The 15,624-nt window shown below is 40.8% G+C and overlaps 1 protein-coding gene across 1 annotated transcript; it reads left to right on the top strand.

Moving 5' to 3' along the window:
• Positions 1-811: 811 nt before the first annotated feature.
• Positions 812-4,769, top strand: LOC106582864 (class E basic helix-loop-helix protein 40). The gene is made up of 5 exons (XM_014166427.3): positions 812-1,159; positions 1,287-1,350; positions 1,492-1,599; positions 2,337-2,460; positions 2,625-4,769. Exons 1-5 carry the CDS (start codon positions 1,083-1,085, stop codon positions 3,479-3,481), a joined length of 1,230 nt encoding a protein of 409 aa, XP_014021902.1. The 5' UTR covers positions 812-1,082; the 3' UTR covers positions 3,482-4,769.
• Positions 4,770-15,624: the final 10,855 nt, after the last annotated feature.

Below are 15,624 nucleotides of genomic sequence, written 5' to 3' on the forward strand. Positions count from 1 at the left end.
GACATTGCAAACAACATGATCTACCAACTGAGCCACAGGGAAGACTGATACACATGGGAAACTGTTGAGTGTGAAAAAAACATCAGCATTGCAGTTCTTGACACACAAACCACCTACTACCTACCATACCTTGTTCAAAGGCACTTAAATAGTTTGTCTCGCCCATTCACCCTCTGAATGGCACACATAAACAATCCTTGTCTCAATTTTCTCAAGGCTTAAAAATCCTCCTTTAACCTGTCTCCGTTTTATCTACACTGACTGAAATGGATTTAAAGTGACATCAATAAGGGATCAAAGCTTTAACCTGGATTCGCCTGGTCAGTATATGTAATGGAAAGAGGAAACTGGTTCCTAATGTTTGTACACTCAGTGTATAGGCCTATGTCATTATTCTGCATATTGAAGTTGTACATGAAAGTACAGTTGGCAGAATGTACAACATGCCAGTAGCCTTCATAAAGAACAAATCGATTGGGCTTTAATGTATGGAAGGAATTCTCCCCACTCTCTATCTAGTAAACATGGTCGACTTGCACGTTCCGCCTAGAGTTGTTTTAAAGTCTCGTGGCGTAGCTGTAGCATGGTGGTACACGTGACACAGCCAATGATGCATAAACCCAGCCCGCTAGAATAAGAGGGAGGGCCATTCTCGTGCAGATCGCACAGAAAGGGGATGGGTTGGAAGCGCCGTCCAACACGTGAGGCTCATGTGACGGAGGTAGGTCAGCTCTCCAACGGAGAGACTGTCTTGTCACAGGGTTTATTTAACACGTAGACCAAACCACCCCTCTCACACATTTACCCTGGAGTAGAGCTTCTAAACCATTGCTGTGCTTGGATCTCAGAGTGACACCATCACATTGACAGTCTGCAAAGCAACAGCCCGTTGAAAGATTATTCTTTATAGAAAAAGTGTTAGCTATTGAACAGAAGAACATAACAATAATAGCAAGAAGAAGAAGAAAAATATTTATTTCTTAAATTACAATATTTGCTGACTATTGAAACAGATCTGAAGAAGCCTATTTTTAAGGTTGAATTTTTTGAAGACCAATATTTGGATTTAATAAAGACGCAAAATGGAGAGGATTACAAGTGCACAACCTCCACCTTGTATGGTAAAACACCAGTTGCTGGAGATGGCAGACATGCAAGGGTAAGTCCCCAGAAAGAGCTGGCAATTTATGCATTATAACATTGCAAAACAACCTGGTATTGTTGTGTAAATAAATAAATAACTAAGCATGATTTCTTATCAATATTTTATTATCATTGTCCTATAGAATGGATTTCCCAATGTACGTGTTCAAACCCCGACGGGGGTTGAAGCGCGGGGAAGACACTAAGGTATGCTACAGTTCTTTACTTTAAACATTTTGTTCATTTAGTTTAAAACAAAATGTTCATCTTTGGTAATATATTCATTCTTATTCCATATTGAATATATCTTACACATTGACTCACAAATGTATGCATGTTTTCCCTCAGGAGTCATACAAGTTACCCCACCGATTGATTGAGAAGAAAAGACGTGACAGAATCAATGAATGCATTGCCCAACTGAAGGATTTATTGCCAGAACATCTTAAACTTGCAGTGAGTACGAATTTCATGTGTACTGACGATGTAATAGCAATGCAAAAGGTCTAGCGCCATCTGGTTAATGTTTGATTTGTTTGGTCGAATCAACGCCTTGATTAGTCTGACATTTAATTCAAACATTTTGCCTGATATGACAAAGGAAAGTTATAATTCGATTTTTTTTCCTCATAATTATCCCCCACGATGAAATCGGGAGGGAACTGTGGATCTGTCTCTGTCGGTTCGTTCGATCGTATGTTAAACGCGATATCTTAGACAGCACCGGGCCGATGTTGACAAAACGTGGGTGAATTATGCGTTTTGCCATAGAGATCCGTCATTTACAAAATTACACTGATTGATTGGCCAAAGGCGGGAGCTATAGTAATTAACTGAAATCTGCATCATTTGTGGGGAACGACGTGTTTACTGTTGCCTTTTGTAAATGTGTTTTATTATTTTTATTAATATATCAATAATTGTTCATATCATCATACTGAAAAGTTTGGCTAATTATAATTAATTGATTTAACTGCCTACACATATTGACACAAAGACTTTAAATACAATACATATTACATAAATAGTACATTGATCAACTATGCTTTTAAGTTATATTTATTGCATTGTGTTTGAATGTTGGTGTGTGCGGATTCCCTGCCTTCCCCCTGTGGTGGTTTGTCCTTTGTTCAGCTGCTGAAAGTGTTACATAAGAAAGATCAACATGCTTATGGAAGGTTTTCCTGTTTTAGACGTTGGGCCATTTGGAGAAAGCTGTGGTGTTGGAACTCACCCTGAAGCATGTGAAAGCCCTGAGCACTCTCCTGGATCAGCAGCAGCAGAAAATCATTGCATTGCAGAATGGCATGCAAATCAGTAAGTTCGACACCGTGAGATACACTGTTTCATTTTATTATGGGCGACACCCTATTCCCCCGATCAATAGTATTATTTATTATTGACATACCATCGAGATGGTGGTTTCATTGCCAAAACTGTAGTATTATTGAATATATCTGATATGACTTTGTTTCTCACAGGTGATCAGAGCAGTGTTAGCTCAGAGAACAGTGAGGAGATGTTCCGCCTTGGTTTCCACGTCTGTGCTAAGGAGGTCCTTCAGTACCTGGCTAACCAGGAGAGCAGCAAAGACCACCTGACCCCCTCCCACATGATCAGCCATCTCCAGAAAGTAGCATCAGAGGTGCTCCAGAGTCCACCCAGGCCCCAGCCAGAAGAGTCTACCCACAAACCCGTCGAGAGCATGGAAAAGCCTGCTGGTCATCCGCCTAAGGGCAACGAGGGTAACGCCAAGAACTTTGTGTCTGTCATTCAAAGGACATACCCCCACGGACATGGGGAGCAGAGTGGCAGTGACACAGACACTGACAGCGGCTATGGAGGGGAACACGAGAAACGGGACCCCAAAGGCCAACGCACAAGCTGCTACGGCAAGGAGGGGGAGCTCAAGTATGATGTGGCTGAGAGGATGGCAGGAGGTGGCATCAAGCAGGAGGGTGATGAGCCCCAGGTCAAGAGGTTAAGAGCTGACTCCTCAGAGGATGAGTCTTCCTCTGGACAGGTGGTCAGCAGCCACGGAAGCTACATGAGCTTCTCCCAACACCAGACCCCACTCTGCATGCCCTTCTACCTCATCCCCCAAATGGCTGCAGCATGGCCCATGCTGGAGAAGTGCTGGTACCAAGGGGGCATGCCCCTTTTGTACCCAGGCATGAGTGGCTCTGCAGCCAGCTTGTCTCCAGAGAAACTACCCCAAAACCTGGTAATGTCGCCCAGGCCAGGTTCCCCGGCACACCACCAGACACCTATGGATTCACCAGCTCTCTTCCAAGCTTTAAAGCAAGTCCCCCCCATGAACTTTGAATCCAAAGACTGATACACTTTTGTGTTTGCACCCTACTCTATGAATATTTGGTGTTGAATGAATCGCCTGCTGGAAGGCATCCTGGGAATGGGAAAACAAAGATGAGAGCACCAGCAAGCAGCTGTTTCACCCCTCAGCCCACATTCTCCCTTTGAGAGCAAACAGCAACTGTTACACACAAACACAGTAGCCACCGCCCTCCAAGCTAGCAACCATACACTGAGAGGAGCCTTGGAGCCAGTCAGCACTGAAGCTCAGTCCCTTTAGAGGCTCAAATATGACCTGTTGCAAAGTTCTGAGTAACTGTAAAGAGATGGTCTACACAAGAACATGACAAAAGTGTTTGAGGGTGAGACTTACCATGGGGATGGTTTCTCTGCACTTCTGTTTAATCTCAGAGTTAAACCCAGAATGTGATTCGCAGACAGCACAGCCCCCAGCCATTCGGACCTGCCCTTTGCGCACATCGGTCTGTAATGAATGTAAGAATTGTAACGAAGCCCCTGTAGATGCTGCTTGAGTTTCTACGTGTTGTAAACCTGTCACTGGAGGATGAAACTGAAACTGCGGCAGACCGTCCTTTAGACTAGAACGCTACCAAATACGTCTCTGGTTTATGTTGACCAGAGTAGTCACAAAATCCATTGCTCCCTCTTCACCCACCAAGTGTACCTTGCAGCTAAATTGATTTTTATTCTTTAAACAAGTCAGGATGGTGTCACCGGACCTGATCTGCGTCACTCATGATGTAAATACAGAAGTGATTTTAGTTTTGAGTTTGTAACTCACTACCATTCGTGCAAGTAGTTCTTGTGAGGTAATGTCTTGTAATTATTTTGTTTATACTACTTGTACATATCTATTTTTGATACATGACCTACAGAGTGTATTTTCATTGTGACTAGAAGGAGAGAGTTTTAGCAGGCCATTTTGCTGTATGCCAAGAGAATGTGTACATAGCATTGTGCTAGACCTGATTTGCATCATGCTCATTATTAATTTCTCGTCTGGTCAATTTCTGTCCTGATCTAAGTTTATGCTGTTGCCTTTACTTGTTTATAGCAGACAACAATTGTGGCGGATGTCTAACTGTATTTGTATTAATTATTGAGTCTGTGGCAAAGAGAGGAGAGTGAATGTAACGTTAAGGCAAAATGTTAGTTTTATATAGAACTAGGTACTTGGATTTGTATTTTAGGATCTAACAGATGGTTGCTTGTTGTACATATTTTGTCTAGTATTGTTCACATACATTTTTAAAGATATTAATAAAGATGTTTTTTTTCCCCTGTGGAAATAAGTGTTTGGGTCGGAATCTTGGTAGAACACTTTAGCATGTTGCACAGCAAAGCAACCCAAACTGGCTTCTCATCCAGTGGCAGTCAGTGCTATTTAAGATGAGGGAGGACAATTCAAAAAATATATATAATTTTCATTAGCATGGCCTTTTCTATTACAGCATATTGGATTACTGTTATTCATACTCCATTCACTCAGTTCAATGTAACATTGATAGATCCAGGCTACTACTGTACATGATAGTAGAATTTTCCCTATACCAATCATGAAGTTGCTACAACCTAACCTATGAATGAAAGTTTACAACGTAGTTGCACACAGGTCGAAAAGAAAAATGTAAGATGACAGACAATGGCACATTCGATACCGCATTGCATAGTCTTACCTGCATTTAGCTCATCTAGGGTGTAATCATTAGTCTAACAGTTGCAAATGAGAGTTTCTATTGGACAAATTCAGGTATGTTTATCCCTGTTTCGTTCCGTTTGCTCCCATTTAAGAAACGTTTTTCAATAGAATCGGTGGAATGAATACACCACTGATCACACGTTAACACAGTTCACTTTCATAGCAGCCACGTTGTATTCCTTCTCGCATGTATGCGCTCTCCTCCTCTCACCTTTTCTTTTTCGCTTGTGGACCTTAATGCATTAGCTGTATGGGACCAGGTGAAAAAGACTTTCCAAAACAAACTATAACCACTACACACAGCCTACATCATTGTCACCATAATAGCTAAAGTAACGTCATAGTCAACATAGCTAATAGAACTAACGCATTAGTAAACACAATACAATCATGCAGTAATGTTAGTGTACAGTCAGTAAGCAGTTTAGTAAGCAGTTTAGCAGTTACACCAGTGGACCCCGGTGGCAATAAATTAATAAAATCTAAAGCTTACCTTGACTTGGAAGAGTTCCAGTGTTTGTGTTGGTTAGTCAATCAATCAAAAGTATTTATAAAGCCCTTCTTACATCAGCTTACCCAGCCTAAAACTCCAAACAGCAAGCAATGCAGGTATAGAAGCACAGTGGCAAGGAAAAACTCCCTAGAAAGGCCAGAACCTGGGAAGAAACCTAGAGAGGAACCAGGCTATGAGGGGTGGCCAGTCCTCTTCTGGCTGTGCCGGGTGAAGATTATAACAGAACATGGCCAAGATGTTCAAATGTTCATAGATGACCAGCAGGGTCAAGTAATAATAATCACAGTGGTTGTCGAGGGTGCAACAGGTCAGCACCTCAAGAGTAAATGTCAGTTGGCTTTTCATAGCCGATCATTCAGAGTATCTCTACCGCTCCTGCTGTCTCTAGAGAGTTGAAAACATCAGGTCTGGGACAGGTAGCATATCCGGTGAACAGGTCAGGGTTCCATAGCCGCAGGCAGAACAGTTGAAACTGGAGCAGCAGCACGGCCAGGTGGACTGGAGACAGCAAGGAGTCATTAGGCCAGGTAGTCCTGAGGCATGGTCCTAGGGCTCAGGTCCTCCGAGAGAGAGAAAGAAGAGTGAAAAAGAGAGAAAGAGAGAGAAAGAGAGAGAGAATTAGAGAGAGCATACCTAAATTCACACAGGACACCGGATAAGACAGGAGAAATACTCCAGATATAACAAACTGACCCTAGCCCCCCGACACAAACTACTGCAGCATAAATACTGGAGGCTGAGACAGGAGGGGTCGGGAGACACTGTGGCCCCGTCCGATGATATCCCCGGACAGGGCCAAACAGGCAGGATATAACCCCACCCACTTTGCCAAAGCACAGCCCCCACACCACTAGAGGGATATCGTCAACAAACTTACCATCCTGAGACAAGGCTGAGTATAGCCCACAATGATCTCCGCCACGGCACAGCCCAAGGGGGGGCGCCAACCCGGACAGGAAGGTCACGTCATAGGCAGCTAGGTAACATAGCATCCCTCTGTTTGAGCCGGGTGTTTCAGTAGGCTAAACTAGCTAGCTAGCGGCATTTGCTAGCTAAGTAAGTGAAAGTTTAAAAAATACAAAATATCTCTCGCTCTCTCTTGCTTCTCCTTAATTTTTTAATAAATGATTTTGTTAAAAACTGTTAAACTATTGTCTTTCTCTGTCTTTGAGTCAACTACTCACCACATTTTATGCACTGCAGTACTAGCTAGCTGTAGCTTATCATTCTCTGATCCTTTGATCGGGTGGAAGTTGTCATAATTTTGTATTGAAGGCAATTTACCCAGAGGACGGAAGCTAGCTGTCCTCCGGCTACACCATGGTGCTACCCTACAGAGTGCTGTTGAAGCTACTGTAGACCTTCATTGCAAAACACTGTGTTTTAATCAATTATTTGGTGACGTGAATATATTTAGTGTAGTTTTATCTAAAAAGGATAACCTTTTTAATGTTCTACTATTTTTATTTTTATGAAATTCACTGAGGAGGATGGTCCTTCCCTTCCTCCTCTGAGGAGCCTCCACTGTTCTCAACATAACAACACATCCATACATGACAGTAGCTCACCCATAAGGCAGCAGTGCCAGTATAGACCTAAATGAAGAGGACATGAATTCAAGCAGTTTGCTGTAAACAACTAAACAGTATCATGTATATTCCAAACAACACAAACTACTTTATTATTAAGAGATGCAATATCAGACACATAGGGTATTATATTATGACTACCTGACATTTTTTAAACATGTGGATTGATTGATAGATTGATAGACAAAATGTTGGATTGATTGATACATAGACAAAATAGTGGATTGATGGTCTTCATCATATTAGACATCTTTAGTCTAATATTCAATAATATTTTTGAGTGATTGTAAGTTTTATCAGTTACAGTAAAAGTTCCCCGATAACGTTTTATATAGCCTATTCGTCAGAAAATAAGAGCCAACCAACAGAACCAATAGGCCTATACTTATTTTATGCCTTTACCTCACAAATCCTATAGCATACAGTTTTTCTTTACAGCATGGCAATTCCTTAAAGCAAAAAGACAGGTGTCATGTCCTGACAATAGAGGGCTCTTATTTTCTATGGTAGAGTAGATCAGGGCGTGACTGGGGGGTTTATCTAGTTTATTTTTTCTATGTTGTGATCTAGTTTATTTTTTCTATGTTGTGTTCTAGTTTATTTTTTCTATGTTGGGTTTTTTGTATGATTCCCAATTAGAGGCAGCTGGTCATCGTTGTCTCTAATTGGGGATCATATTTAAGTACCGTAATTTCCGGACTATAAGCCGCAACCTTTTTCCCACGCTTTGAACCTCGCGGCTTAAACAATGACGTGGCTAATATATGGATTTTTCCCGCTTTCAATTTTCTTTTCTCCAAAAAAACACATTCTGTGACGTGCTCAGTTTTTTGGCGGCATGAGGCTTTCATTAGACCAATGAAATTGCCGAACGGGTTAAGGTCAAACAACTTTTTTGTTTGCTGTTTAGATTAAATCGAGCGCTCTCAAACTTCCCATCATTCTGATTACGGTAGTCATTTTGTCACCCCCATCATGGCAAAGACACGGAGAAATGCATATGATGCAGCTTTCAAGTTGAAGGCGATTGATCTGGCTGTTGGAAAAGGAAATAGAGCTGCTGCACGGGAGCTTGGTCTATGATAAGACGTTGGAAACAGCAGCATGAGGAATTGACTCAGTGCAAAAAGACAACTAAAGCTTACTGCAAATTTTTTATTTTTTGTTACAAGCCATGTTTCGTTAGCCTGTCTGGGAACCTTGCGTCCCACCCTAGTCAACAGCCAGTGGAATCGCGTTGCGCGAAATACAAATACCTCAGAAATGCTATAACTTCAATTTCTCAAACATATGACTATTTTACATCATTTTATAGATACACCTCTCCTGAATCGAACCACGTTGTCCGATTTCAAAAAGGCTTTACAGCAAAAGCAAAACATTAGATTATGTTAGGAGAGTACCCAGCCAAAAATAATCACACTGCCATTTTCAAAGCAACTAGCATGCATCACAAATACCCAAAACACAGCTAAATGCAGCACTAACCTTTGACAATCTTCATCAGATGACACTCCTAGGACATCATGTTACACAATACATGCATTTTTTGTTCGATAAAGTTCATATTTATATATAAAAACAGCATTTTACATCGGCGCGTGACGTTCAGAAAATGTTTTCCCTCAAATGCTTCCGGTGAATCAGCGCAAAAATGTACAAAATTACTATTCGAAAACATTTTTAAAATGTAATATTGTCATTCAAAGAATTATAGATTAACATCTCGTGAATGCAACCGCATTGCCAGATTTAAAAATAACTTTACTGGGAAATCACACTATGCAATAAACAAGATGCTATGCTCAGAAAAATAGGCTAGGCGATACAGGTTAGCGCCATCTTGGAACCAGCTAAAATCAAATATACTATTGTAAATATTCCCTTACCTTTGATTATCTTCATCAGAAGGCACTTCCAGGAGTCCCAGGTCCACAACAAATGTAGTTTTGTTCGAAAAGTTAACCTCTTACATCTAGACGTTCCGCTAGCGGAACACCTGCTCCAATATCCAATGATAGGCGTGGCGCGAATTACAAATTCCTCAAAAATACAAAAACTTAAATTTTTCAAACATATGACTATTTCACAGCATTTTAAAGACAAGACTCTCCTTTATCTAACCACACTGTCCGATTTCAAAAAGGCTTTACAGCGAAAGCAAAACATTAGATTATGTCAGCAGAGTACCAAGCCAGAAATAATCAGACACCCATTTTTCAAGCTAGCATATAATGTCACAAAAACCCAGAAGACAGCTAAATGCAGCACTAACCTTTGATGATCTTCATCAGATGACACACCTAGGACATTATGTTATACAATACATGCATGTTTTGTTCAATCAAGTTCATATTTATATCAAAAAACAGCTTTTTACATTAGCATGTGACGTTCAGAACTAGCATACCCCCCGCAAACTTCCGGGGAATTTGCTAACAATTTACTAAATTACTCACGATAAACGTTCACAAAAAGCATAACAATTCTTTTAAGAATTATAGATACAGAACTCCTCTATGCACTCGATATGTCCCGATTTTAAAATAGCTTTTTGGTGAAAGCACATTTTTCAATATTCTAAGTACATAGCCCAGCCATCACGGGCTAGCTATTTAGACACCCGGCAAGTTTAGCCTTCACCAAAATCAGATTTACTATTATAAAAGTTTGATTACCTTTTGTTGTCTTCGTCAGAATGCACTCCCAGGACTGCTACTTCAATAACAAATGTTGGTTTTGTCCAAAATAATCCATCGTTATATCCGAATAGCGGCGTTTTGTTCGTGCGTCCCAGACACTATCCGAAATGGTAAATCAGGGTCGTGCGCATGGCGCAATTCGTGACAAAAAATGTATAAATATTCCATTACCGTACTTCGAAGCATGTCAACCGCTGTTTAAAATAAATTTTTATGCAATTTATCTCGTAAAAAAGCGATAATATTCCGACCGGGAATCTCCTTTTCGGCAAACAGAGGAAAAATCACAAAGACGGGGGCAGCCAGGGCACGCGCCTAAGCCCACAGTCCCTTGATCGGCCACTTGAGAAAGGCGATAATGTGTTTCAGCCTGGGGCTGGGATGACGACATTCAGGTTTTTCCCGGGCTCTGAGCGCCCATGGAAGACGTAGGAAGTGTCACGTTAGAGCAGAGATCCTTTGTAAAAGATAGAGATGGCAAAGAAGTTCAAGAAATGGTCAGACAGGCAACTTCCTGTAAAGGAATCGCTCAGGTTTTGACCTGCAATTTGAGTTCTGTTATACTCACAGACACCATTCAAACAGTTTTAGAAACTTTGGAGAGTTTTCTATCCAAAGCCAATAATTATATGCATATTCTAGTTACTGGGCAGGAGTAGTAACCAGATTAAATCGGGTACGTTTTTTATCCAGCCGTGAAAATACTGCCCCCTAGCCATAACAGGTTAATAATTTATGTCCCAATAGCTCCTTCTTGTTAGCGCATTCCGAAGGCTACTCATAATGTACGAGGTGCGCCGGACTTGTCGTCACGAATGTGCAAAAAATATATATTTACGTTCGTTCAAACATGTCAAACGTTGTATAACATAAATCTTTAGGGCCTTTTTCAATCAGAGCTTCAATAATATTCAAGGCGGACGATTGCATTGTCTTACTAAACGTTTCGGAACAAAAGGGTACCCCTGGGCGCCCGCGTCATAGTAGTAATGGCCCTCCCCCTATGACCAACTTTCCAAGCCTCTCTTTCGGTCAGTTTCTACCATAGAAGACTCAAACCACTTTGTAAAGACTGTTGATATCTAGTGGAAGCCTTTGGAAGTGCTAAATTAATCCTAACTCACGGTGTGTTTCATAGGCAGTGTTGAAGGTGATTCCACAAATGGAATCTTCTCAGGTTTTGGCCTGCCATATGAGTTCTGTTATACTCACAGACACCATTCAAACTGTTTTAGAAACTTTAGTGTGTATTCTATCCAAATCTACTAATTATATGCATATTCTAGTTACTGGGCAGGAGTAGTAACCAGATTAAATCGGGTACGTTTTTTATCCGGCCGTGCAAATACTGCCCCCTAGCCCCCCAAGGTTTTAAAGCCTATTTATTTTTCTTACAAGCCGTGTTTCGTTAAAGCCTGTGTAAAGTTCATTTGTTTCAATGTACCGGTAGGCACCTGCGGCTTATAGACATGTGCGGCTTATTTATGTTCAAAATAATGTATTTTTTTTAATTCAGTGGGTGCTGTTTATATTCAGGTGCGCTCAATAGTCCGGAAATTATGGTAGTTGTTTTTCCCACCTGTGTTGATGGGAGATTATTTTGAGTTAGTGCATGGTGCACCGCTGTCGTCACGGTTTGTTGTTTGTTTATAGTTTATTGTTTGTATTGCGAAGTTTCACATTTAAATAAAAGATGTGGAACGATATTCACGCTGCGCCATAGGTCCGTTCCTACACACAGACGTGACAACAGGAAGCATAGCCACACTCAAATAATCTCAGCGGCGCATAACGCATAGCCTATCTTCCAGCACCAAACTGGACAACAATGTGCTTAATAACAAGTGCGATGTATCTATAACAGAGGGGTTCAACTTTTTCTTGCCCAGGGACCCCCGCCCAGACAAAGTAGCAACCCAGGGACCCCATCATATGTTAGCAATTTTTTTTGAATCACGTCTTGTTTTATCAGGTGAATGATAATGGCAAGAAGTAATCAACATTTTAAAATGAAAAAATTTGGTAGAATGTATAGTTTAAAAAAAAAGTCTTATTCAGGTGGTTATACAAAGGTTAGCCATGTGTTGGCAAAATGAATGTCCAAGTCAAGAAAGGTTACTAGCAGCCTGCGGCACTTGCCACCACTGGTACTCGCGGCTGGGTTCTCTTTTTTTAAAGCTTATGTCAGATACTCCAGTGAGTGTAAATAGCTAGTACCTCCAGAACCCCAGGTTTAAAGACTACCCCTGATCTATATTCATGCTTTTACCCATTATAGGCTGTTGTCTATTAGACTTGTTGTCTAAACGCATTGGCAGCATGACCTTACAGTGCACATATACTGTAGTTGTCAATCTGAATAGTGAAATAGGCTACCTGTTTAACATACCTGTTTACCGGTCCCACCATAAACGACTGTCCCACCTTAAAAGGATTGTACTGTAGACTATCCCAAAATCCCCTGCTATGGAAAGTGTGCCGCTGCGCTGTGGGCATGAGTCATGCAACTGGCGGTCAACCGTGTGCCACAAACTCTACATGGGCGTGGCAGCAAAAAAGATGCACCTTCCATGGTCTAGTAGCCTGAAATGGTAAATTCAACATTTATCATATTAACATTATTCAATATACTGCATATAGCTGTAATTATTTATTTGACAGGGACAATGCACAGCAATTAACATTTCAGTAGTTCAGTAGTTTTTCTCTGTAGTCTCTGGGCAGATTTATAAAAGCATTTAGCATCATAAACATTACACATAAAATACATATACACATCAAATACAATAAATACAAACAAGAAACAGTACGAACAACAACAACAACAAAATAATAAGTGGCTATATTAAAGCTAGAGTCATTAATTGAAACAATAACAAAGTGGGATCCCTTCCTGCGTTTTGTTAAAACGCTGAGGGACAGGCCTGGAGAAATATATAAACTCTTAAATTCATAGACAGGATACAAAGATTAATGATCCATGATATACATATATATTTTTTAAATTGTAACATTGTTAACAAACATTGAAGTAAAACAAGCTTATATCTTGGGTTCTGATAGGATACGACAGTTGAACTAAGCTCATGAGGCATTTACTGTATAAGTTATACTCCTCAAGAATCAATTGGTAGGCCTACTTTATTAACTTACAAGTCCAAAAATGGATGTAGCAATTAAGAAATCTAGCTTTAAAACTGTATAGGCCTAAGTGCATATATTGCCTAATAGGCTAATGTCAGTACTTTTGTCTTATAATACCACATACAATTGGGAAAAATCCACTTGAAGGCCCCTCAAACTGGGAATTACTAGTGGGAAACTCATATATCATCCCCGAGCTCCGACTTCTCCCACATGCTGACCTCTGAAGTCACCTACTAAACAAATGACCTCAATAACAGCATTTTCATCAGTTAAATGCAACAACAAATCATTATTTCAAAGCATTTGAATGCATCCAAATGATATTTACTACATCACAACTTGAAATTACCACATTATGAACACAGCATTAGAGCCTCTTGTTTAATTCCTCATTTTTAGGGGCTAGGCTACAGTCTGACCAACCAGGGTAAGGGTTGTGTGGATGATTGTTTTCATTTTGTTGAAGTATTATAAGACAAATGATCCACACTACCCTGGCCCTGGCTGGTCAGACTGTAGCCTACCCCTGAGAATTACAAAGCATTCACATACCTGACCCTTGAAGTCAGATAAAAAATATATATAAATCACTGTAATGGTGCGCCATCTTCTGGGGAAAAATAAGACCTAAGTGTAATATTGTCTGAGTCTCAATAGTATAAGAAGTAAAAAAGTAGATTGAGACCTCTGAGGTAGATATTATTGAGATGCAGATGTTATGGTCATATGACAGCTCGTAGCCTACTTCCTGTTGACAGACTTTTTGCACTTGTGCTTGTGAACGGCTGTCTGGAGTTAGATAGAACACAGTGGCAATCTATCTAGCAACCATAGAATTTACTGGTCTTGCTGCTAGATACTATATAGAAGGGACCTTTGCCTTCTTTGATTTGCTGAGGGAAACCTACTGTATCATCTTCCCAGAATTAACTTTTCAGATACCTACAGATTAGAGACTATGTTAGAAAACATCTTTCTACATTTGGAAATGCTAAACCTTCCATGTTTGACAGATGCATAAAAATGTGCCACCTCAGGCAAACTGATATCTCATCTATATGACGCTTTTCAGATGCCATTAAGGAAAAATGGGAGGAAGAGCTAGGCACTGACATTTCTGAAGCAGATTGGGAAGATAGCTTGCAGTATATCCACACCTGCTCAATTAACTCCAGACATTGTTTTATACAATTCAAGATCTTACACAGATTACAATTGTCGTGTCTTTGGCATCATTAAACTGAAGACATGTTTATCAAATAACTCTCTGTAATTATTATTACGCGATTAACTGGCCAAGGAGCTGGACATTTTTGAACAGCTACCACTGTATTCCTATGGTTCATATTCAAACCCATGTTAATTCATGCAAATTTAAAATGGTTATAGTTCAAAGAGTATATATTGCATAAAAAATGGCGCCGACAGAGATGATCGCCTCGCTTCGCATCCTTAGGAAACTATGCAGTATTTTGTTTTTTTAATGTATTATTTCTTACATTGTTACCCCAGGAAATCTTAAGTCTTATTACATACAGCCGGGAAGAACTATTGGATATAACAGCGACGTCAATTTACCAAAATTGCAACCAGGATTACGACTTTCCCGAAGCAGATCCTCTGTTTGGACCACCACCCAGGACAATGGATCTAATCCCAGAAGCCGACCCAAAACAAAGGCGCCGCAGAAGGAGCAGACGGAGCGGCCTCCTGGTCAGGCTCCGTAGACGTGCACATCGCCCACCACTCCCGAGTATACTACTCGCCAATGTCCAGTCTCTTGACAACAAGGTAGACGAAATTCGAGCAAGGGTTTCCTTCCAGAGAGACATCAGAGATTGTACCATCCTCTGTTTCACGGAAATATGGCTCTCTCAGGATATGTTGTCTGAATCGGTTCAGCCACCGGGCTTATCCATGTATTGCACCAACAGAGATAAACACCTCTCTGAGAAGAGGAAGGGCGGGGGTGTATGCTTCATGATGAATGACTCATGGTGTAATCATGATCACAGGACCTAGAATTCCTTACAATCAAATGGCGCCATATTACCTCCTAAGAGAATTTGTCAGTTATCGTCACAGCTGTGCACATTCCCCCTCAAGCAGACCCCACGACGGCCCTCAAGGAACTTCACTGGTCTCTATATAAACAAAACCATATATCCTGAGGCTGCATTTATTGTATCTTGGGATTTTAACAAAGCAAATTTGAGAACAAGTCAACCTAAATTCTAATAGCATATTGATTGCAGTACTCACGGGGGTAATACACTCGATCACTGCTACTCTAACTTCCGCGATGCATACAAAGCCTTCCCCCACCCTCCCTTTGGCAAATCCGACCATGACGCCATCTTGCTCCTACCGTCTTATAGGCAGAAACTCAAACAGGATATACGAGTGACTAGAACCGTTCAACGCTGGTGTCATGACGTTGGCCTCTTTTGGTACAGGGAGGACAGTTGACCCCTCCCTTTTGCACCACCAATCAAT

This window comes from Salmo salar, chromosome 22 (assembly GCF_965601325.2).
Source record: "Salmo salar chromosome 22, fSalSal1, whole genome shotgun sequence".
NCBI lineage: Eukaryota > Metazoa > Chordata > Actinopteri > Salmoniformes > Salmonidae > Salmo > Salmo salar.

Excerpts from the sequence above, each read along its gene's own strand:
- LOC106582864 (XM_014166427.3), top strand. The coding sequence starts at position 1,083 with ATGGAGAGGATTACAAGTGCACAACCTCCACCTTGTATGGTAAAACAC. Across the intron at positions 1,600-2,336 it reads CAGAACATCTTAAACTTGCA|ACGTTGGGCCATTTGGAGAA; the intron begins GTGAGTACGAAT and ends TTCCTGTTTTAG. Across the intron at positions 2,461-2,624 it reads GCAGAATGGCATGCAAATCA|GTGATCAGAGCAGTGTTAGC; the intron begins GTAAGTTCGACA and ends TGTTTCTCACAG.